Below are 26,118 nucleotides of genomic sequence, written 5' to 3' on the forward strand. Positions count from 1 at the left end.
ATGACCCAGTCTTGCCTTCTTGCCTCATGTTTCACCCGACATGTCTTCAAGTATTGTCTGATTGTGTCTTCAAGCATCCTCATCTGACCTTGTCTTCAAGTCTTCTCGTCTGACCATGTCTTCAAGTGTCCTTGTCTGACCATGTCTTGAGTCTTCGTCTTGTTCCAGTATCATCACCTGTCCTCGACCTCTGTCCATCCTGATGCATTTTCCGTTCCCGTACAGCAGGTCTGAAAGGGCTATCAAGGGGCCGGAGGGCTACCCCAGAGACCAGCATTGCGTTGTTGGGTCTCTACTGATGCATCAGGTTCAGCGGAGTTCAGAGTCCCTGGTCTTCAGCCTGTCTGCCTGTGCTTCTGCCTGTGCTTCAGCCTGTCTGCCTCAGTGCTTCTACAAAGCTCTCTGCAGTCGCGCCGTGGTCCAAGGGCACACAACTCTCCCTGGGATCGGGATCACTCCCTAACGCTCCCTCAACAAGCAGGAATGGCCTGGAGGGCCTAGAACTCTGCCGGGTCCATGGACTTGGCAATTTAAAATGGTTTGTAGGATGTGGACCCTTGGCCAAGGTGAGAGCTGTTACCATCTGTGGGGAGGGGCCCCACAGGACTACACCATCGGGAGGCGAGGTCAGGCACAGCGGAGAGCTCTGGGAGAAACTGTGGAGAGGTCCCGAGGAGTGGGGTAAGAGACACAGCTAGGAGGGATCCCCACAGTTCGTAGACAGGCTGGAGATCAGTACCAGAGCAGAGAACTCCGAAGGGGATGGCGCTAGGCAGGCCCACGGAGCGGGGAGCATGACACAGAATATGCAGGTGGTATTCCAGAGAGGCAACCCCGAGGGGCAGAGCTTCACAGCAAAGGAGGTACTTTAGGGTAGCCCAGTTGAACTGCGGAGTGTGCTCCTGTAGCCAGAGCAATCCTAAAACTACAGGATGAATGGCCTTGTCCAATATATAGAAAGAAATGGTTTCCAGGTGCAGGGTCCCAGTGTGTAGCTGAATAGGAGCCGTGGTGTGGGTAACCTCACCAGGGAGAGGTTCTCCATGGATAGATGAGAGTAATAAGGACACCAGAGAACGGATGGTGGGGATCCGAGAGTGTTCCGTGAGTTGTTTCAATATGAAATTTCCACCATTTCTGGAGTCCACCAGTGCCAAGGTGTGAAACTCCTGGTTGTCCATCTTACTGGACATGAGAACAGTCAGTGGAGGAGATGGTGAAGTTAGGCCTAGGAGTAATCCTGCAGCAGAACCTAGGCCCGGGAGTTTCCCAAACAGACTGGACAAGAGACGATGGCATGTCCGGGTTGGCCGCAGTACAGGCAGAGGCCGGATTGCTAGCGCCATCGTTGTTCTTTAGGAGAAAGTCTGCTCCGACCCATCTGCATAGGGCGGGATGAACCTGAGGAAGACTTCAGGGATGCTCTGAACTCTTGAGAGCGTTCTTGTAGATGATGGTTGATACGCCCAGTGAGGTCTATCAAAGAGTCCAGGGACAAGGGCAATTCGCGAGGTGCCAACTTATCCTTAATCTGAGGTTTCAAACCTTCGAGGAAGATGGAATGTAGACAATCGGAGTCCCAGTGAAGTTCCGAAGCAAGAGTTCTGAATTCAATAACGTAGTCTGTTAATGGACGAGAACCTTGTTGGAGATGGAGAAGAGATGAGCTGGAAACGGCTCTACGGCCAGGGTCTTTGAAGATGGACCGAAACAGGGCCAAGAATCCAGGAAGATCTCGAAGGACTGGGTCAGCTTGCTCCGAGAGGGGTGACGCCCAGGCCAAGGCCTTACCATCCAAAAGGGAAAGGATGTATGTAGTCTTGGTGATCACATCTGGGAAGTAAGCTGGTTGCAGACAGAAGTGCAAATTGCATTGATTCAAGAAACCCCTGCACATAAGAGGGTTCCCTGAAAAGCATGGAGGTGCCGGCAAGAGCACAGACAGCCGAGGAACCGGCGTAGAGGTGGAGGTATCGAGCTTGATTGACGTCGTGGTAGCAGTCATGGTAGCATCTAGATGAGTGCTCAGGTTGTCTATGGCAGCTGCCAGAGACTCCAAGAATTTTTGCTGTTCACTGATCCTTTGTGCTAGATCAGGAATGTCTTGGAGGGCCGGGACTTCTGCCAGGTCCATGGACTTGCAATCTGTAATGGTTTGTGGATTTGTGGTCCCTTTGTTACGGTCCCGGGCCGTGCCCCGGTCCCTCCACCTACCTCGGGGGCGGCCCGGGCCGTTTCGGGACGTCTTCAGGCCTGCAGTCCCTCCAGCACGTCTCTCCCTCCTCGGCAGAGACGCCGACGGCTCGGCGCGGCTGGCCCCACCCCCTGACGCGCGCGCGCGTGGGGAGGAGCTCCCCTTAAAGGGGCCAGCGCGGGAAACTCCTGCCTGCTGCTGTGGATGACATCAGACGCCTTCAGGGTATAAGTACCCTGCATCTAGTTCACTCCAGTGCCTTGCAACAAGGTTCCTGGAGTTGGTGTGTTCTTGCTGCGTTCTTGGTTTGGTCTTCGTCCTGCTTCTGCCTTCCCTTCGCTGTTGATTCTTCTGGACTTCGACCCATGGACTGGCTTTTGGATCACTCTCTGGCTCTGACCCGTGGACTGGCTTTTGGATCGCTCTCTGGCTCTGACCCCTGGACTGGCTTTGGATCGCTCTCTGGCTCCGACCCCTGGACTGGCTGCGGACCGCTCTCCGGCTTCGACCCATGGACTGGCTTTGGACCGCTCTCCGGATACCGACCCCTGGACTGGCTGCGGACCGTTCTTGGACTCTGACTTCTGGACCGACTTCTGGATTACCTACGACCTGCTGGAGGCGCCAGCTGTCCGGAACCACAACCTGCAGGAGGCGCCTGCATCCGGACCACCTTCTCCGTCAGGAAGTCGCCTAAGTCCCAGCGGCCGTGTCCCTACGGACTCCTCCTGGGGGGACTTCGGCTTCCAGGGTGAATCTCCTAAAGTCCCAGCAGCTGGACTCCTAAGGGCTCCTCCAGGAGGAGTGCCGGTCTCCAGGGCGAAGAGTCTTCTACCACTCAGGTCCAACACCATCCATCCGTCCAGTGGGGATCTAGTCCTTGGTCGCAAAGGATTTCACCGCAGACCAGTGTGTCAGCCAGCACCGAGCTTCCGAACCGCCTCCTGGTTGGGACATTCGCTGTGGACCTCTACAGCACTCCATCTTCTGTTCCAACCAGCCCAAGGGTCCACGAACATAACACCCTTGGCCCAAGGTGTGAGTTGTTACCACATAAGGAGATTAGTTAGTGCCTATACAACCTGTATCCAACTGCGAGTTATAAGGTGCGCTCGGCTGAGTGCACTGTATTGCATCGACCCCATTGAGTGAGAAGAGCCAGAAGGTATGATAACACTTATTTATTCGGAAACAAGATCCCGTGTATGTTATTTACACAGGCACAGATTACAGACAGCTGCTTCCTGCAGTCAGGGATGGCTGTGCCATGAAAACTTGGGTGTTCATTCAGGTGTTAAAGGGAATTCTTCTCCTTCCTCTCCCCACCAATCTCACTACCTTGAGGGATTCTCTTTTCTCCTTGGCACCCTGCATAATCCTATCTTTGTCCTGCCCCCACCACACCCCACCACACCCCACACAACCCTCTCTCCTTTTTCCAGCTAGCAGAAGGAAGCAGCACTTCTTGTTGTCCTTTCCTTCTCTTTTGGCTAGGCATACTCTGATGTTTGATTATAAGAACATAAGAACTTAAGAACATAAGATGCGCCATACTGGGTTAACAGACAACATGTTTCTGTTACCACTAAGCCATGGGTGAATCCTGTCCATCTAAGAGCATAATCCTATCTTTGTCCCACTGTCACCAATTCCCACACAACTCTCTCCTTCTTTCTCCAGTCTCCCTTCTACCTTCACCCCATACAGTCCCCTCAGTCACTCTGCCTCTCACCAGTCACCCCCACACAGATCAGGCTGCCTCTCTCTCACGAGTCACCACCTCAACTGGTCTCTCTCCCATCTTTCACCACATATAGTCACCGCAATGACTCACACTCTCACCATTCACCTCCCCACCCACATACCAGGGAAATTCAAATTATGCATATCTCAAAATGCCAGAGACCCATTCCTAAAATATAAAAGGATTAATGAATTCAAATTTTGCATTTACAGTACATGCTTTTGCTGACTAGAACTTGATGCTAGTATTACATCACTTGTTTGTTTACACTTGTTATCAGGCACTGACCATCTCCCAGCAAACACCAAAGGGGACAGATGAGGATGGGGAATGCAGAGCCAAGCCTCTAGCTAATGAAGTGCTCCCCCAATTGAGACTCTTTAACTTATTGGTAACATTTTCAGTTAGTGTGCACTATAGTTAGTGTGTGCTAACATCCTGTTAGCACACACTAAGTCCCGTTAGTGCACACTAAACCATCATTTCCCCCAGTTATTGTATTATCTTAATTATTTGCATTGTTTAACAGAGTTTGGAAATATGTTGCGGAAAGACCAGAAAATATCCAAAACTGCATTAAATTAGATTTAAATGTTCTTGAGTAGCAGGAAACTGATCACATAGTTCCAACTTATAGGATGAAGATAATTAGCAGCTTTTCCTCTAATCGTGCACCAGTACTTTTTTAGATAGTAACAATGCTTGATTGCATGGAAAGCATTTCTGTGATGGTTTGTCCACTTATATTTTGCTGTCTTTTCCAGAAGGCAGTAAGATCGTAAGTGATTATGGCTTTTTCTTTCAAGAAACTATGATAGAAATTGAGGTCAAGAAAAATGTGCAGTTCTTGCCTAGAATGAGATAAAGGGACTTTACCAATGACTCATGCCTTGTCTTCATTTAGTCAAAGTTCTTGTGCATCAGTGCAATAAGCCCAGAACTATATGTTGGGTACTCCAAAAATGCCCATGTTAAGCATATGATATCATAATACCTTTTTTGCAAAATCTTAGCTAACATCTCTTCTGAGCTTGCAATAGTATCAAGATATCATCAAAGAACTCTTTCCACTTTTGTTAGAAGTACATCCTTGAACATAAGAACATAAGGCTTGCCATACTGGGTCAGACCAAGGATCCATCAAGCCCAGTATCCTGTTTCAATAATGGTCAAGCCAGGTCACAAGCACCTGGCAGGATCCTAAGGGTTAGATAGATTCCACGCTGCTTATCCCAAGAATAAGCAGTGGATTTCTGCAACTCTACTTTAATAATTGCTAATGAACTTTTCCTCCAGGAATTTGTCCAAACCTTTCATAAACGTAACTATGCTTATAGTTTCCCCCACATCCTCTGGCATCAAATTCCAGAGCTTAATTAATGTGAGTAAAAAAATATTTTCTCTTATTAGTTTTAAATGTATTACACAGTAAATTCATTGTGTGTCCCCTGGTCTTTGTACTTTTCGAAAGAGTAAACAACCTTTACTCGTTCCATTCCACTCATTATTTTATAGACCTTGAACTGCTTTGATTTCATTTATTAGACTTACTATCCATCCATTTGTTAAACATCATCAAAGTGGGTTATAAATAAAATAAATAGGGTGGAGCAAGTAAGTAGGAGATGGCACATACCGGTACCAAGTATAATCATCTTTTTTCTCCTCCTGCTTGATTTCTCCTCTGGGCCCTCAAAATAACATGCATTCTACATGTGAGTACCAGCACCTTTTTTCCCAGAAAGATAGCAATGAAATGGCAGATGAAATTTAATGTGGATAAGTATAATGTGATGCATACAAGGAAAAATTATCCCAACTACTGGTACACAGTGCTGGCTTATATATTAGAAGTCACCATCCTGGAAAAGGAGCTCAGAGTCCTTGTGGACAATACTTAGAATTTCTCAGCTCAGTTTGCGGAGGCAGTCAAAAAGGTAAATAGAATGTTAGGGATTATTTGGAAAAGAGTGGAAAATAAAATAGAGAATTTCATAATGCTTCTATATCAATCCATGGTGCAACTATATCATGAGTATTGTGTGCAATTGTGATCACCCCATTTCAAAAAAGGCAAAGGAAAATAGATGTACTTTTGGGATGTACCGGGTACTTGTGACCTGAATTGGCCACTATCAAAAGACAGGATGCTGGGCTTCATGGACCTTGGTTTGACCGCATGGTATATCTTATGTTCTTATGTTCTCCTTCTCTACCTAGAGTCTTTTAGACCTGACCTGAACTATGTAGGTTCCCTCCTGCACCCTTCTAGCCTGACTACTCTGCATATCCTCCACCATAACATCCTCTCTTTTTCCACTTCTACTTCCTTTATGTAGCTTCCACTCTCCTTCTGGCACTACCATCTCTCCTCAGCAGACCTCCCTACCCTCTCACCTCTCATACTCTTTTCACATCTAACCACGTACACAGTCACTTGCCCCCATTCATGCTCTATTCTCTCATTAAGCACATCCTCTTATTCCACTCCTTACAGACACAAAAGAGCAATGGACAGAAAGGTCATACACAAAAGGAGTACAAAACACAACCCAAGGTACATAAACATTTGGTTTTCTTCCCCTCAAACCCTTGGCTCTCCTTTATGTTCCTCTCCTGGGAATTTCTTGCTCTCTCACTTTCCCTTCAGTACTGATTTCCAGTCACATGTACCAGCCAATATTTATAAAGGTCTGAAGCAAGGAGACAGAGACATGAGGAAAAGAGAACTGAGCATGCTCAGTTTGGCATGCACATGCTATTAGTAGTCACATATTATTTGTAATGGCCACATACTATTTAGAGGTCATAGTGTAGATCCTATACATTTTCTATGAGCATCATGCTAATTGCATGCATAAGCTATGTACTCTTCATTTAGTAGGCAGGATAAAAAATTTAGGGGCGGATTTTAAGAGCCCTGCTCGCCTAAATCCGCCCAAATCCGGGCGGATTTAGGCGAGCAGGGCCCTGCGCGCCGGTGAGCCTATTTTACATAGGCTCACCGGCGCGCGCAGACCCCGGGACTCGCGTAAGTCCCGGGGGTTCTCCGAGGGGGGCGTGTCGGGGGCGGGCCCGAACCGCGCGGCGTTTAGGGGGCGTGCCGGGAGCGTTTCGGGGGCGGACCCGGAGGCGTGGTTATGGCCCGGGGCGGCCCGGGGGCGTGGCCGTGCCCTCCGGACCTGCCCCCAGGTCGCGTCCCGGCGCGCAGGAGGCCCGCTGACGCGCGGGGATTTACGCCTCCCTCTGGGAGGCGTAAATCCCCCGACAAAGGTAAGGGGGGGGCTTAGACAGGGCCGGGTGGGTGGGTTAGGTAGGGGAAGGGAGGGGAAGGTGAGGGGAGGGCAAAAGGAAGTTCCCTCCGAGGCCGCTCCGATTTCGGAGCGGCCTTGGAGGGAACGGGGGTAGGCTGCGCGGCTTGGCACGCGCCGGCTATACAGAATTGATAGCCTTGCGCGCGCCGATCCAGGATTTTAGTGGATACGCGCGGCTCCGCGCGTATCTACTAAAATCCAGCGTACTTTTGCTTGCGCCTGATGCGCCAGCAAAAGTAGGCCTATTCGCATAGTTTGAAAATCTACCCCTTAGTGCATTGTCTGTTGAGCATGTGTGCTAAAATTTATCATATAAACATTAAAAACATTTTTCCACATGTTTTAGTGCATAGACCCCTTTCAGAAATGTGTTTGTGCTATCATGCTGCAATGGTCTTAGTTGCTGATCCATGTTAAACAATAGAAATATGATTCTGATTTTAAAAAATTAAAATAGTCATAAAAAGAATACCTTTCGTTTTTTAAAGGCTCCTTTGGCTCCTGGGACAGCTTCACAGACACGACTTATTGCTTCCCTTAAAGAAAAAGAAAACTAATTTTAAAATTTCTTTGGAAAATGTTGCTATTTTTTTCCCATTTATGATTTTAAAACAGATCCAAAAGGGTCTTACAAATCAAATGGTCAACAAGCTGTTTGTTTCCAATCATTTTCATTCTGGATCCTTTTACATGTTACAACAAAGTCAAGGGACCTGTCAGAAAATAAAATTATTTCAAAATCTAAATCAAGACATCGGGCTGTTACTTTCTGTATTTCTTGGTAATTTTGCTTCTGTTGAATGAATAACCATGGTGGGACTTCATGACCTGACACATCTGCAGATTTTGTGGTAAGCCCAGGCCTACTATCCGGGAGCCATTGCTTTAGGGTAACTAGACATTGTATAATTACTCCTCATTGCTCCTTCCAATTATCCTCCAACTATATTCAGCACTGACTGGGGCCTGAACCCTACTAGTCAGTGACTGTCAGCAGGCAATGTTCATTATCGAACAGCAATATATTTCTCCTGGCTTGACCCATTAAGACACTGGTAGTCCCAAATGTATACATATATGCTGATTGACTCACTAGAATGGGCAAAGAATCAGATCCTATTACAGATGACCACAAACATTTAATTTTACAGGGTCTCAAAAAAAGAGAAAAATTATATTATCTCAATGCTTCAGCATCTAGGTTTCTTCCAGAACTTGTTGAACTTGGCATTAATCCTTATGCACAACAAGAGATAGCGGGTCAATTCAATTAAGTATCATTCTTACGACCTTCTGTATTGATGACTGTGAGCAACTGCTGGTGGTTGTGGGTATGACTATCTCTGTCTCAAAATTGCCATTAGTGCCAGAGACCAACAGATGACAAAGAGAGTACACATATATATCAATAATATCCATAATGTCATGCATGGAAATGGAACATGCTTCTCTACTTCTCTGCTTCCTTCATTTTTTGACTAAACTATTCAAAGCTCATTGGGAAGAATTTGAACCAGAGAGGAGAGGACAGAGTAGAATTGTTTAGCCCTACTCAATGGAAATGAGTAGTCTGGGTATGCTTTCTCAGCTAGCTTGGATTGCTCAGTAAGCCTGAATGATAAAACAATACGTTGAGATCAGTTTATACTTGTTATTTTTACCTTTTCTCTCTCCCCATATTTACTCCCGCTCCTTATCCCAGGCAGTAAGCCTTGACCTATCCGCTCCTTTTGATACTTTTGACTACCACCTACTCCTTAATAATTTGTCCTCACATGGATTTACAGACTGTATTCTGTCTTGGTTCTCTTCCTAACTTTCCCTTCACACTTTTAGTATATTTTCTAATGGATCATCTTCCACCGCTAATCCCATTATCAATCCATGTACATCATAACTCTGTACTGGGCCCTTTGTTCTCTCTCTATACTCATTCTTTTATTACTTTGATCTCCTCTCATGGCTTTCAGTGACATCTTTATGATGATGACTCCCAGATATACCTTTTTACATTAGAAATTTCACCAGAAATCCAGTCTCAAATCTTAGATTGTTTGTCTTGATATTGCCAACTGGAAGTCTCACTGCCATCTTTGCCTCCAACCCATTTCTCCCTTCCTTCTTTCTCCTTTTTCTATTTCTTTGGATAATACTGTCTCCTCCCAGTCCTCTCAGCCCATAACTTTGAGATCCTCACTCTCCTTTTCCACATGCATCCAAAACATTGCCAAAATGTGTAATTTCTTTCACTTTAATCACCAAAATCCATCCCTTCCTTTCTGAACACACTGCCAAAAGCTTTATCCACTCTCTCATCACCTCCTGCTTAGATTACAGAAACCTGTTCCTCACAGGTCTCCCAGTAAACCATTTCTCGCCTTTACGATCTATCCAAAATTCAACTGCACAACTTATTTTCCACTAATGTCGCTATGCCCATATAACCCCTCCTCTCAAACACTAATTGGCTCCCTATCTACTTCTGCATACAGAACAAGCTCCTCTTACTCACCTGCAAGTGCATTTGTTATGCTGCTCCTCATTACCTCTCCTTTCTTATCTCACCCTATACCCCACTTTGTCAACTCCGTTAATTTATTTGGATAAGACATTTCTAAGACCTTTCCTCCATCACCAATTTCCGACTCTCCATTTTCCATCTTGCTGGGCTGTATGCCTGGAATAGATTTCCGGAGTTCATGTGTCATGCTCCTTCTCTGGCCATATTCAGATTCAGAGTACAACAAATCATCTTTTTAAGGCTGCTTTAAAATCTTAACCCGGGAGGGGGGGGTTCTCCTGATCAAAGCTTTGTTGGTTTTAACTATTTTATTTAACAAATCAAATTCTCAAAGTCTCTTATTTGTTGTGTATGTTTGCTTTGACTAGACTGAAAGCTCTAGAGAGAAAAAACTGTTCCTTCTGTATATTTGTAAACTGTTGTGTACAACTAGTACTGCTATAGAAATACTAAGCAGACCTGCAGACTCCCCTAAAACCTCATTGCCTGAGCATTTGTTTGATGGTCAGGGTTTTTCTGACTTCTGTGTATCTGTCTACTCACTTTCATTGAGTTTCCAGAAGTCAGGACTACACAATTTTACTCTGTCCTCTCCTTTTTGTTAATCAGGATTGTACAGTTCCATGATGCAAATACGGAGTAAATTGGGGAGGACAAGACTTATTTTTCGATATGTTAGTAGTTGAAGGAAGTATAAAAGTGGCATTGTGAGACTCAGAGGTAAAGGGGAGGAATATGTAGAGATTGATGAGGAAAAAGCAAAATTGCTTAACAAATATAAGGGAACTTAGAGAAGTTCTGGTAGCTCTGCTAGCTGACCTTTCTAATGCTTCTTTAGAGTTGGGAGTAAGTTTTCAGGAATGGAAATGGGTGGATGTTGTTCCTATTCATAAACATGGAAGCAAGAAGAAGTCTGGGAACTACAGAATAGTTAGTCTGTCCTCTGTGGTGAGCAAATTAATGGAATTGCTGCTAAAGCAGAGGATAGTGCAGTTTCTGGAATCAAATGGATTGCTAGATTCAAAGCTACATGGTTTTACCAGAGGTAGATCTTGTCAAATGAATAATCAATTTCTTTGGCTGGGTAACCAGTTGGATCTAAAGAGAATACTAGATGTAGTGTATTTGGATTTCAGTAAGGACTTTGACATGGTTTCTCATAGGCGACATAAAAAAATTGAGCACCCTTGCTATGGGCCCTAAAGTGCCTGACTGGGTTAGAAATCGGTTGAGTGGCAGGCAACAAAAGGTAATAGAAAATGGAGTTCACTTTAAAGAGTGGGCATGACTAGCCGGTTCTTTTTTTTTTTTAATTCTTTATTTATTAAGTTTTTCTTTTACAAATTAAGAAAACTTAAATTTAAGTTAACATTTTTGGTGCAATTAAACAATTATACAGTAGTAATTTAAACATAAAACATCCAAGTAAACCATCACCATCATATTGTTATTATTCAATTTGTATTTTAACAACAGCATTTTTTATATAGAAACTTAAACCTGGAGGCAAGTGAAATTCTTTAAGGAGATTTCAAAAGAAAAAACAACTAAACAACCCACTAACAGGGCATTAACATAGATTACACTCCAGCATTCTTAAATTTCAACCCTCTACTCATTGGGAGTTATTGGGGAAGAAGTGGTGGGCTGTCTGGATTCCACAAATTTTTTAAGCTGATCAAACTGAAAAAATATAAATACCTCTGTGCCTCTTTTTAGGATACATTTACACGGATAGCGTAACACAAAGGAAAATCTAACCGGTTCTTTTTAACATTTTCAAGTGCAACATTGTGGAAGGAATGCCAGGAAAAGTTTGTTTTTTGCAAATGATACCAAACTCTACAGCAGGATGGACAACCAGAAAGGTGTGGAAAACATCTGAAGGAATCTATCGAAACTTGAGGAATAGTCTAGAGACTGGCAGCTAAGATTTAATACTAAAAAATGCATTTATACATTTAGGACGCAAAACCCCAAGGGAGAGGTACAGTATTGAGTGTGAAATTATTCTAAGCACGAAAGAAGAGTGGGATCTGGGGGGATTGTTTCTGATGATCTTAAGGTGCCAAATAGGTGGATAAAGCAAGGATAAAAGCCAGAATGATGCTTAGCTGCATAGGAAGAGGAATGGTCAGTAGAAAAACAGAGGTGATATTGCCCCTATAAAGGACTCTTCATTGGCTCCCAATTGCCTTTCGTATCACCTACAAAAGCCTCTCTATCATTCACAAAACCATCCACAACAATAACATTCACTGGCTTGACAATTCCCTCCACCTACACACATCCAACCGCCCTACTAGATCCGCCTATAAGGGAACCCTTCATACCCCCACCCTCAAGTCCACGCACCTCTGCACCACAAAAGACCATGCCTTCTCACTTGCTGGACCCACCCTCTGGAACTCCATGCCAACGGATATTCGGCTAGAGCCAAGTACACAGACATTAAAAACTCAAGACGTGGCTATTCAAACAAGCTTTCCCTGAATAGTACCACACCCCCTTCCCCCAATACCCCCCTCCGACCTCGATACCACTCTAATGTACATGTTTTAATATTTCTGTAAATCTCTCCAACTTATCTCCCCTATCACTGTACCTGTATGAGTACTTCTGTAAACCCACCCTTCTCCCCAATACTGTACCCATGTATTCCAGTAATTTATCTCCCCCTTAATTGTAATAATATTGTTCCGTAAATTCTCCCCTCCTTATTTGCAATATCCCTGCACCTATGTAGATACTTCTTTAAATTTTCTCCACCTCAATTATATTAATACTGTACCCTTGTATCTATTCTCTCCACCTTTACCTCTTTAATACTGTACAGGTTAAACCCCCAAGTTATTAACTCCCTGTTCCACATACATTAATAATACTGTACCCATGTATATATTCTCCCCACCTTTATTTCGCTAACTCTGTACAAGTTCTGCCAGGTTCTTATGGCCTGGATTGGTCACTGTTGAAACAGGATGCTGGGCTTGATGGACCCTTGGTCTGACCCAGTATGGCATTTCTTATGTTCTTATACCCCCCCCCCCCCCCCAGTTCTTAACTCCCTATTCAATGTACTTTCACTGTTTAGTTCTATGTAAACCGATATGATGTTTCGACGAATACGGTCTATAAAAGTGTTTAAATAATAGATAAATAATAAATTGTGAGATCTCATTAGGAATAGTTTGTTCAGTTCCTGAGACTGTACCTTCAAAAGGACATAAAACAGTTGGAGTCAGTCCAGAGGGTGGCTACTAGCATAATCAGTGGTCTTTGTTCTAAAATATATAGGGACAGACATGCATATTCATTGTGGATATCCTGAAAACCAGATCTGTTTGTGGTACTCCAAGACCAGAGCTGCCTATCTCTGCTCTAGAACAAGGGGTCATGGAATGAGGGTGGTAGAATCATATTAGGAAATATTTCTTTACAGAGAGGGTAGCAGATGTATGGAACAGCCTCCCAGTGGAGGTGGTGGAGACAAAAATAGTATCTGAATTGAAAAAAAGCATGGGATAAACACAAGGGATCTCTGAGGGAGTGATGGGAATTGTAAAGCTAAATTAGTTGGTGGATGAGCAGAATAGATAGTCCATACAGTCTTTTTCTGACATCATGTTTCTATAAGAATCCCCTTGTAGTTTAGGAAACATTTCAACATGTTTCAAAAGCCGAAGAGCAAGAAAAAAATGACAAAATTAAAATCCTCAGTTTGTCCAATTGGTGATTACCCTTTTTGTGTCATACTGCTCAAAGAATATCTTTGTGGATATATTAGCCAAAACTGTGAATCTTTCACTAACAGAGGGAGGCTTCCCGATGTGTTGTAAAAATCAATAAGTGTGGCAAGTAATTTAAAAAGGCATTTTTCCTATTAATTGTTTTGCAAGTTAATTCTAATCTTTGTATGATTAGTAATGTTTTAGGGAAAGCAGTTCTTATGCAGTTTACTACTTTTCATGAAGAGCATAATGGTCTTGAGTCCACACTTTTATTCTCATTCTCTGACTTTCTTTTGCGAGAACTTGATCAAGTGTGTGTGTGGGGGGGGGGGGGGGGGGGAGTACAGTGGTACTGCTAGAGATATTACTAGATATTACCTGTGCCTTTGATATTGTCAGTTACTCCATCTTGCTCCAAAGACTGGTTGAGTTAAGGCTGGCGGGGAGGGCTGTGTTTTGCATCATCTTTAATTAATCAGCAACAACAGGGGATAGCCATTCTACTTGGCATCCTATTAATACAGGGGTCCCTCAAAGATCCACATTATTTTTTCTCCTTATTTAATGTTTATTCATATTCACAGCCACTCTGTCACATCCTGGATAAGTCTGGGATCCACTACAAAATCTATGCAGATGACATTCAATTGTATCGACCTACTCCGAGCAGTCTGTCACCCAAGCTTAAGCAGCACACAGCCACACACAGTGTTCACAGTCTGTAAGCACTTGGATGACTCAGACTCGGCTGCCCTTTAACCTTTCCAAAACTGAAGGGTTGTGGGTCAGTCATGCACCCTTCCCCAAAGAAATGGTCTAAACTTAGTAGTAGAAGGTATACTGCACAAACCTCTCTGAGGTAATGAGGGACTTAGTGGTGCAACTGGATTCCTACCTCTCATTAAAACCACAGTTAGGAGCAACTTTCAAATCTGTTGTTTTCAAACTGCGATGGCTCTGAAGGATTATATACATTCCTAGTAAGGAGGACTTTCACACAATTGTCCTTACCTTTGGGATGACCTCTGTGGACCATTGTAACTCCTTATACCTAAGTATGCCTAAGTGCTGTTTCAAGGTCTTGCAGTTATTGCAAAACACCACTGCACGGCTAGTTTTTGGGCAGTCAAGGGAATCTGTGACTACATAGCTGATCCCATTACACTGGCTGCCCATGAAAAAAAAAGATACATTTTTAAGGTGTTACTTTTGGTCGCCAAGGTCATCAATGGGCTTATTGTGCAAACCTCCTTTTCCCTCCCAGAATCTACACTCAGTAGACAAATGATTGCTTGTGGTGCCTTCTGAAAGATTAGCTCATTTTACTGAGACTCATCAGCAAGTATTTTTTGTTCTAGGGGCAACATTCTATAATGTTTTTCTGGATGAATTTATTTAATTTATATGTGCATAATGTAAAAGTTGTGCTGGAAGTTGTTGTTGAAATTTTATGAATGTACTTATGTAATCCGCATTGACATTTTTAAGGAAATATAGAGGAATATAAGATTTTCAAATAAATAAATTGCGAACTATGATTGATTATTGCCAATTCCGTATAAAAATTGAAGGCATTATTATTTCAGGAGGCCTTTCATCAGGAGAATTGGGTTTTATTTCTCTTAGCAGTAAAAGAGGAAATATTCATTTTTAACAGTTTGTATGAGATGTCTGTGCTTTTTTGTTGTGTTTTATTATTACATGATTGTCTATAAATATTATATTTATATTTTATGATGATCTGCCTAGCACAGATGTTCCGATATAAGTACAATACAATAATTTAAAATAAATAAATACATAAATAAAATAGTAGTATTTTTGGAAATAGCTTTGAGAATGATTGCCGACTGAAGAGTACCTCCTTTATGATGCACCTTTAGCAACACTCGCTGGCCAGAAGGAGCCACCACTGCAGCAGCAGTGGTCCTCTCTTCCTCCCTAGACCTGAGCTCATCACCTTTGCAACACATTCAGTACTGAACATTCCCAAGAGAGGAGGATCTGAACTCATATCCCCATGCATCATAGCACACAACACTGTCTTCAACAGGTCCAGCCCTACATTTGTCATTTTTACTAAATAGTAATATTGTACTTAAATTTGTATGCACTGTTGTGTATTCCCATGGATGGAGTTTCTTTGTTCTCCTTTTTATTATTGTTATTTGTATAGCAGTAAAAGGCATACGCAGAGCTTTATAGATACTCATAATAGACAGTCCCTGCTTCTTAAAACTTGCAATCTAATAAAGACAAACAGACAAGAAACAAACAGACAAGCATATGGGGGAGGGGAGGTCTTCAAGTTAAAACAGCAGGGCCAGCTGCATGGAGTGGGGCCTTTTCAGATTTTATATGAAGAAGCAGCCTGCGGACAAGTTAGAGAGTCCAAATATGGGAATTAGGGATGGCTGTTCATTTAAAACAAAAAAGTAAAAAGGAATGAATAAGCCTATTTTTTTTTTCATTTCAAACAAATTTTGAATGAAATATTTATTTTTATTTATTTTTATTTTTGGTTTTTATGAATGAAAATGAAACAAAAATTTGAAACAATTTAGTTTTACATTCAGCAGTATGCCTAATTAGCAAATAGCACACTATTTGCAAAAGGTGCACACTATTTACAGAAAATGAAAAATACACAAAAAAACAGAAAAAATAAAAATCCTGAAAACAAAAAATGAACAAAAGACCACTGAAAAAATAAATTAATGAAATGAAAACAAAAAACTGAGTGTGCACATCTTTAATGGGAATAATGGTTCATATTTTTAAAAGCAGCCTCAAAGAAGTGCATTGTTAGAAGGGATTTGAATCTGGCAAGAGAGGGAGAATGGCGCATGTGTTCTGGAAGGCTATTCCAGGCACTTGGCACAGGAAGATGGAAGGTGCAGAGTTGAGATTTAGCGATGGGGAGAAGGTTATGGATAAGAACAGCTTGCCTGCTAAGTGAAGTTTGAGAAGAGGGGTGCATGGGGAAATGAAAGAGGAGAAGTAGGAGGTACAGGAGAGTGAATACATCTGTAGGCAAGTATAAGCAGTTTGAATTTTAAGTGGAAGTAGATGGTGAGCTAAGCAAGTGATTCTACAAAAAAAGTTATATAATTGTAATAGCGTTGGAGGAAGATAAGTCATGCTGCTGAGTTTTGAATAGACTGCAGTGGACTGGCTGCAGATTAAAAGTAATAATGGCCAAGGAAATTCAGATACCTGGCATTGTGCTACTGTAAATATGACTCACTATAACAGATGGAAAACTGTTTTCAGCAGCATATAAAGCTACATATGTCTATGTAATACTTGTGTGGGTTGGTGTTACATTGATAGAAATGGACAGAATCGACCTGGAAACTTCTGATATTCTGCAGTAGTTTTAATTTTCTTCATTTGTTTATTAAGGGAAATGCTCTGTAGTTTTTAACTATTTTTAAGAGGGATATTTCTGAGCAAATTTATCAGAAGTTTAGATAAAACTATTATTGACTTCTTTTCAAAAGTTAGTGAATGGTTTGCACAATAGTTAAGAACATAAGAACATGACTTGCCATACTGGGTTAGACCAAAGGTCCATCAAGCCCAGTTGTTACAGAGCGCTAGGAGAGCAGCCCCTCTTACCAGAAGATGTGTATTCTTGGACCACGGCTCAACCCCAGAGGAACTCCGAAGAGGTGCCATGGCAGGAGAGGCATGCCCAAGCATGGGCTGGACAAGAGCGAGGCTAGACTGAAGACAGATGACTGGAGATACTGACCCTCCTCCGGACCTGCACGCTTCGGAAGACCAGCAACGCAATGGTGGTCTTATGAACAGTCCTCCGACCATTCCAAGCCCTTTCGGACCTGCCGCAGGGTACGGCAAGAAGTGGCAGGCCGGATGGAGGCCAGGGCAGTGAAGACCGGAACATGGAGATTCAGACAAGACTCAGGAACAATGTACTTGGATGCACAGATGAGACTCAGGAACGAGGTACTTGGATGCATAGATGAGACTCAGGAATGAGGTACAAGGCATTCAGAAGACTCAGGCAAGTACTGGGTTGAGAATGCGACGCAGCGCGCCCTACACAGTCCACCTGTGGGACTGGTCACGGACCATGCTGGACTCGAGGAGCCTCTAGACGAGATGTGGAGCAATGAAAAGGAACATGTCTCAGAAGCTGAAGAGGCCTGCACTGAGGCATGCCCTACTCAGCCGCCAGTGGCTGGTCGTGGACCACGCTGTCAGTACAGTTTCTGGCAGAGTCTTTGGCATGGACAGAGCAAGCACAAGGGACTCTGTAGACCAGGGATAAAGACAGAAGCGGATGTATCCCGGAAGCTCATGCTGCAGAGGTGAGGAAGGCATTGCACCATGAAGCGCCCTACACAGCCCACTCATAGGACTGGTCACGGACCACGACAAGGCATGCCAGGAAGAGTGGCACGAGGAACCAGGGGTTCAGGACAGCTGGACAGGATCATGGACATCAGGTACGGAGAACAAACATCTAGACTGGATCAGAGAATACAGGATCAGGAGACAGACCTCAGGAGTGGATCACGAACATCAGGAACATCAGGCGGACATCTGGACTGGAACATGGACATCAGGACAAGACGAGGAGCTCCAATGGAGAACAGGAAACACAGGACCTTGAAGAAGAGCTGGAACAAGGACGACTCCTGGAGCGAAGGACAGCAGGATCCCAGGAGTGTCTAACTCCTTGCGAAAACCAAGTTGGAATGGACGCTGAGCCCTTTTGTAGGGCTGAAGAGGACAACGCCCAGGGAGGGGTCAGCAGAGGGCCACACCTGGCTGGCCCTTGAAGAACAGGCGAGAGGCACACACCCACACCTTAGGAGAGCTGGAGAGGAAGAGCAGGATCCGCTGGTGGCGTCCTCAGCCACGTGGAAAGCCCGAGGAGAAGCAAGACAGGCAGTGGCGCAGTCCTGCCATGGAGCTGAAGGTAGACAGGCTACAGGAGCGGCTGCATGCCGCGAAGACTGAAGCAGGAAGAGAAGGATGGCTGCAGGCACTGGCAGGTATGGCCTCCCTGCCGGGCAAGGACCAGGGCTGAAGCAGGAACCGGCAGGGACGGCCTCCCTGCCGGCTGAAGACCCCAGGAGTGGTGCAGCGTGTTGGGGGAGAGCCGGAGCGGCAGCGGAGGTCCCAGCCACATGGGAGAGCTCCTGGCGACCCGACCCTGCTTCGCAGGACTGGAGGCTGCCAGGGGGGAGCCCGGTAATGGCGGCACGCCCGCCGCAAAGGGGACAACGTCAGCGGCCCAACTGGCCGCGTGAGGTAGGGGAGCCTGCCCGCGAGGAGCGCGGGCAGGACTGCAACACCAGTATCCTGTATCCAACAGTGGCCAATCTAGGTCACAAGTATCTGGCAGTATCCCAAAGGGTAGATAGAGTCCAATCTGCTTATCCCAACTGTACCTTAATAATAGTTAATGGACTTTTCCTCTGGGAACTTGTCCAAACCTTTTTTAAATGCAACTACATTAATAGCTTTCACCACATCCTCTTTTAATGAATTCCAGAGCTTAATTATGCCTTGGGTTCCTTCCTCTTTTATTCTTTGGATATAATTTGCCTCTTTCAACATTTGTGGGCGTCCCCATCCTTTGTATTTTGGACATGCAGGGGCTGAGTCACTACATTTTGCAGGCCTTATACGGGCACTTTATATACATTTTTTCTTTGCGAGGGATTCTATGAGATTTTACCTAAGTATTTAGCCTGTACTAAAGTTCTTGTGATGTACTACCTATTTTATTATTGTTTAGTAATATGATTGTGTTCTTTGTTAGCTCTGCAGAATTATATTTTTTTGTTATCTCTATAGTGTTATATGAAGTGGAGGAGTAGGCTAGTGGTTAGAGAAAACCAGGGAAGCCAGTATTCAAATTCTGCTGATAATCCTTGTGACCATTGCCTCAGGTACAAACTTGGGCCTGGATTCTCTAAGGTCGCAGACCTTAGAGAATCCGGCAGTAATGGGGGGCGGGGGGGGGCGAAGCAGGGGGTGGTCCTGCGATAGCCAGCAGCGATCGCACCTCCGCTGTGCGATCGCTGCCTGCTTTCGTGCCAAATAACTACACTATAAAAGATATAGTTATTCGGTGCGAAACTGGCGGCGATAAGGAATCTTACCTTTCGCCACCAGCAATATGTCTGCAGCGTCAGCCCCTGGTGCCACCCCGACTCCTCCTCTTCCGGGGCCGACTCCACCCCGACTCCCCCCCCCCCCCCCCCCCCACGTCTCCACCCTGAGCTAGCTTTCGCGTGCGATGGCATTAGAGAATGACCCCCTTAGGGGCCTGTTTACTATAGGTTTTCTCCCTTTCTGGGCCTAATATTCAAAGTGTATTCAGTGCTATTTATTTAATCAGATAAGCAGGATTTATGCAGCTAAGTAGCAGCTATATTTAGCGGCCACCACTTAGCCATATAAGTCCATTATACGGCTAAAAGTTACGCACACAAAAAGAAGGTGTGTACTGGGTGGACTACGGGCAGAGTGAGTTAACCTTATAAGTATCCATGTAATTTTGGATGCGCCATAGAGCATGTCTTAATTTAGATGGGTAGACTTATCTAGCTAAATGCGTATATATATGCATGTATTCAGCGGCTTCTCTGTGCAGCTGAATATATATCGTAATATACATTGTAACCAGCAAAGTTACTTACATGGCCAGCTTTGAATATATACCCCTGTGTTTAATGGAAAAATACTTAGTAAATGACCCTTTTAGAGGCCTAGTTACTAAAAGTTTTCTCTCAGTCTGTGTGTATGGGAAAAATGCTTAGCAAATGACCCCCTTAGATTGTAAGCTCTCTGGGAATATGAAAATACCTACAGTACCTGAATGTAATCTGTTTTAAAGTGTTACAAAAGGTGGAATATAAATTTTAAAAAATGAAGGGGCTGATATTCAGCCCCAGAGCAGCTAAGTTAGCTGGATCTAGCTATCTGGTTAACTTAATGGGGATATTCAGAGATGCAGCCACACCGCTGAATATCCCCAGCTATCTTAAAGTTAGCTGGATAAGTATATCCAGCCAACTTTAGGACTGCCCTATGGCAAGACCAAAGTTAGCCACATATTGGAGTTAGCTGCATAACTTATGCAGATAACTCTGCTCCACCCGGAAATGCCTCCAACCTGTCCCTGTAACATCCCTAACTTACAGGCCGATACAGTAAGGTGCAGTAGAAAGAGGTGCGTTAGTGCCGGGCACACCCACGTTTGCCACACGCACAGTCTGGATCACATACCGCTCGATACTGTATTTAAATGGCATGCAAATGTAAGCCGCGTCCAACGCACGTCCATGAAGCGCAATCCATTTTACGGTATAGGCGCTATACAGCGCATATACAGTATCCTGGGTGCGCTGGTACCTGTCATTTCAAATGTCATTTCAAATGACATTTGAAATGACAGGCACCAGGAAGTGGATCCCAACTTTAAGCAAAAGAAAACCTAAAATCCAACGCACCGGGAAAGCCACTCTTCAGATCGCGACTAATCCCATCCCCCAGCCCCCGCTCACCTGCCCTGGCCGCGTCCATGGGTGCCGGTCTCTGGGGCAGCCCCAGTCCTCTCTCCCATCCTCCCAGGGGTAGGCACCCATGGACGCAGCCAGGGCAGGTGAGCGGGGGCTGGGGGATGGGATTAGTCACGTTCTGAAGAGTGGCTTTCCCGGCGCGTTGGATTTTAGGTTGGGCAGGCAAGAGTTTAGGTTATGCTTTTCCGGCGCATTGGATTTTAGGTTGGGCAGGCAAGAGTTTAGGTTATGCTTAGAAACAACAGGTCTTTCCTTCCTGCTCCGGAGCTGTCAGCACGTCCGCACGGGAGACCGGCACCATGGACGCGACCAGGGCAGGTGAGCTGGGGCTGGAGGAAAGTTTGCCCGATCCTGGCTCTTGTCCCGGGGGGGGTGAGGGGGTCGTTTGCCCGTGAAATTTCGTCTCTCTGACCTGATGCTCCACACTAACACAGGGGTAAGGGTAGGTGGTAAATTAGCAGGTTAAACATGCGGCAAAACTGCAGGTTAAAAAAGCGATAATTGGGGCGCACGTTACTGTATGGGAGGGAATAGCTAATCCGATCGTTTATATCTCATATACATGCCGCGGGCGGAAAGGGTTTCCCGTTGATTTAAAGAAGCGGTAAGGATGAGTTAAAAGGGATAGTGAATCGCGGGTTGGACTAACGCAGCCAAATTGTGAGTTAGAAGCGGGTTAGAAGCAGGGTAACCGCGGCCGCACTTTACTGTATCGGCCTGTTATGCAGCTAAATTATCGCCGTATAAGTCATTATGTGGATAGAATTTAGCCGCATATGGCTTTGAATATAGTTGGATAGCCATTTAGACGAATACCTTTTAGTTATCCGTCTAAATGGCTTTTCAATATCAACCTTAATATTTTTGTCAATGTTTGTTTTGTGATTTTTTAATATTTTGTTATGTTTTAATTCTGTTATTAGAAGTGGTTTTTATGTTACTTTGTTGTCCTTTTATTACTTTTTATAAATTGTCAAATACTATGGTTTTTTTCCTTGTTTTACACCAAAATTGTTTTTGGAAAGTGGGATAAAAATAAACTTTGATTTAATTTATTCACTAAGATACTTGTGACTACTACTATCAGGGAGCAGGGCACAACATGGGCAGACAGCGAGTCCCCTCCAAGGGACGTGGAGGTGGGGGTGGAAGGATTGAGAAGGGGAAGGAGGATGAATATGTGAAGAGTTATGAGCCAGATAGATGGACGAGGGGGAAGGAATGCACATTTTGAGGACAGCAACCTGAATAAAGGATGAGCTGCACAAAGAAACAACCCTTTCCTGACCCAGGATGACCCGAGTTTTTCCTGCCCACCCATCCACCCACAATCAGGATAGCTAGAGGGGTAGACTTCAAATAGTCATAGTATATATGGCAGGGAAATCAGCAGGCAAAACCTGAATATACATGGACTCTGAGAATGCAATATATTCAGAGGGGCAAAGCAAATGCCCTGTAGAAGCTTTTGCTAGCCCGCCAATACCTGGAAGGCACTTGATGCAAGTTCAACACATTTCTACATTATTCAAGAGTGGAAGGGGCAAGCCTCTGGTGTTCTTTTGGGAAGAATGGTTTATTATATAGCCGGATATATTCATGGCTTTGAGCTATATAGCACATTGTGGTATTCAATCACCTTCTCCTGCAGCATATCGTTTTCCTCTTCTGAAAAGTATCTTTTGTGTTTTGGCAGTAAAAAGGCAGAATGAGCAGAGCAGCCTCTAGCCTGATGTGATTTTTGTGGCCTTTGGGTCAACTGGGAGGTCCTCTGAATGTTCACCCCACTCCCTTCTCCCCTCCTTCGCTGATATCCACGCTGCCCCCTTCTCCTGCCACTCATCTCCCCATTAATCTCTTCCCGGGGATCCCGATTGCCTTTCTGCTTCCACACCTCCTCTCCCTCCAGCTTCCTCATATTAATTTCTCAGCCTACTGGCCTTTCTCCCTTTTCATTCTTCCAGTAGTAATTAATCCTATACCTTTTCATCTTCCTCATCCCCTGTAACTGCTGACTCATGCACCCACTTCTCTTGCCTATCAGCCTACTCTATATCCTAAGCATTCTCATCCCACTCATACCCACATATATCCAATCACCCACACACTGCATGTCATGTAAACTCTTGATCTATTAGTAATTAGAGACTATTAGACCCACAGTACACAGGTACCCAATAAAAAGATGCAACAGAAAACACCAGAAAGGATGCAACAAAGAGTCACATGGAACAGATTAGATATTACAAATCCATTTGTACTTTCCACAAACATTTTAGGCAAGCCCTCAATTCCTTACTGCTGCTACTTTCATATTTTATAACCTTTTCTCAACATTGTTCCCAAGGAAGTATACAAAACATCATTTTCTCTTGGTGATGATGGATGGGACTCTTCTTGTTAGCTGGGAAGTGGTTCGGATATTTAAGGGGAAATTTTCCCATGACAGAGATCTCATCAAGGTTGATCCTTTGTCTGGGCTGCTTGATCCTAACAAGGCCCTGAAGCCCAGAAAAACTTTTTCAACAATGATAGGATGGATAACCAGGGCAATACTCCTATAGTCAAAGGGTTTGTTCCCAATAGGATTCTAGCTTGGCTATTGTACAGTGCTATACCATAATCATATTGGTATTTGAATTCTCTTGCCCGCAGTGCTGGGAAATATTTATTTATTTATTTATTTTAAGTTTTTCTATACCGGCATTCGCGATGGGTATCGCATCATGTCGGTTTACAATTAACAAGTGAAGAGGTAACAAGAGGTCATAAATAACAATAAATAACAAAAATTAAAAAAGGTAGTAGTAATAGTAACAATATACAAGTGAAAGTTAAGGGTTGCAGTTACAATAAAACAGGGTAGTAATAACTTGGAACAGAGAAAAGAAGCTGGGGTTTTTAACTAGATACATATGATACATATATGCATATCAATGCATTTGAGGTAATAACGAATTGCCCTAATGCTGTGGAGTTAATTTCTATGTTAAGGTAAAGTCAGAGTGATTAGTCAAAGACTGATTAAGGTTCAGTTTAGGTCAGGAAATGCTTTCATAAAAAGCCATGTTTTGAGTCTTTTCCTGAAAGTGGGGAGGCAGGGTTCCTGTCGCAAATCTGGTGGGATGGAGTTCCACAGTGATGGTCCTGCGGTGGAGAAAGCCCTGTCTCTAGCTGTTATGTGTCGCATAGTTTTGGAATGTGGTATTTGTAAGGATTCTTTGTAGGACTCTCTGATTGGTCTATTTGAAGTAAATATTTTGAGAGGAATTTGAAGGTTGAGCTGAGAGTGTTGATGTATGGTTTTGTAAATAATGATAATGGACTTATAAATAATTCTGTAGTGAATTGGCAGCCAATGTAAGTCTTTGAGAATTGGTGATATGTGATCTCTTCTCCGGGAGTTTGTTAATATTCTTGCAGCCGTGTTTTGAACCATCTGAAGGGTTTTAGTAATGAAGTAATATTCTCCAGGGAAAAGATCTAGTGGAAGCTAGGGAAGATATTTTTTGGTACACCTAGATCCTCTGTCCTTTCCTGGGGTTAATAAAGAAGAACATAACCTCTACCATACTGGGTCAGACCAAGGGTCTATGAAACCCAGTATCCTGTTTCCAACAGTGGCCAATCCAGATTACAAATACCTGGCAGGATCCCAAATAGTAGATAGATTCCATGCTGCTTATACTCAGGAATAAGCAGTGGCTTGTCCAAAATCTACCTGGTTAATAACACTTTATGGACTTTTCCTCCAAGAACTTCTTCAAACCCTTTTTAAACCCAGCTAGTCTAACTGCCTTTACCACATCATTTGGCAATTAATTCCAGAGCTTAATTGTGTGCTGAGTGAAAAAAAAAAACTTTCTTTAATTTGTTTTAAATATGTTACTTAGTAACTTCATAGAGTTAGCCCTAGTCTTTTTATTTTTTTAAAAAGTAAACAATGATTTGCAGTACCCACTCCACTGCACTCATGATTTTATAGACTTCTATCATGTCTCCCCTCAGCTGTTATTTCTCCAAGCTGAAGAGCCCTAACCTCTTTAGCCTTTCCTCAAAGGGGAACTGTTCCATCTCCTTTTTCTTTATCTTTTCTAGTAACTTTTTTTGAGAATTTATGACCAGAATTTGCACAGTACTTTTGGTGTGGTCACACTATGGAGCAATACATATGAATTATGATATTCTTTGACTTGTTCTCCATTCCTTTCCTAATAATTGCTAACATTCTGTTTGCTTTTTTGATCACTGCCACACACTGAGTTGAGGATTTAAAAGTATTGTCCATGATGACTCCGGATCATTTCCCTGGGTTGTGACTCCTAATATGGAACCTAACATTGTGTAACTACAGTTGGATTATTTTTCCCTATGTGCATTACTTTGCACTTGTCCACATTAAATTTTATCTCCCATTTGGATGCCCAGTCTCCCAGTCTCACAGGATCCTTCTGCAATTTCTCATCTTCTATCCAACAGATCACAGCTCCTCCTCTCCTAAGAGCTCATAACTGCTGAAAGTAATAATAGGGTCAAGGATTTAGTGTAGCTCTCTCATGGATTCTATGTGATCGTTGGTTTGCTTCTGCTATAGTTTTATAGTATTTTTATAGTCACCTTGGATTACTAATGGATCTACTGTTGCACTGGGGAGGGTAGAACTCCTACAATTTGTACCAGAAGAAATATTTTTGTCCTAGACTGATATTTTCTCTAGTTTAAGCCATTCCAGGGAGCCTTCTTCAGATGATACTATAATAAATGTGGCTTTTTGAAGGTCTGGGAGTATCTTCATATCTGGAGATATGTTTCTTCTCCATTTCCCACCCACTCTAATATTGCCTTTTTTACCTCAGGGCACCCAATCCTTCCATCAAAGTTTGTGACCTGATATGTGGCCTGACTTTCATCTATTAACAGGTTTGTCAGGTAGGCAGGTCATATTGTCTCTGGCCAGCTTGTCATTTGAGCCACATAATTAGAGTTGGTGAAAAATGTGCCTAGGTTATTCTCTGGACCAATTTTTAATAATTACGGGTAATGCTGGGT

At 43.7% G+C, this 26,118-nt stretch overlaps 1 protein-coding gene across 1 annotated transcript in view; it reads right to left on the reverse strand.

Moving 5' to 3' along the window:
* SHC3 (SHC adaptor protein 3) overlaps positions 1-26,118 on the reverse strand; it is a 311,762-nt gene that overhangs the window by 127,806 nt on the left and 157,838 nt on the right. Inside the window, exon 3 of the mRNA XM_029618404.1 lies at positions 7,725-7,788. Within this exon, the coding sequence (XP_029474264.1) occupies positions 7,725-7,788 (64 nt within the window). The remainder of the gene's footprint in view (positions 1-7,724; positions 7,789-26,118) is intronic.

Source organism: Rhinatrema bivittatum, chromosome 1, assembly GCF_901001135.1.
Source record: "Rhinatrema bivittatum chromosome 1, aRhiBiv1.1, whole genome shotgun sequence".
Lineage (NCBI taxonomy): Eukaryota > Metazoa > Chordata > Amphibia > Gymnophiona > Rhinatrematidae > Rhinatrema > Rhinatrema bivittatum.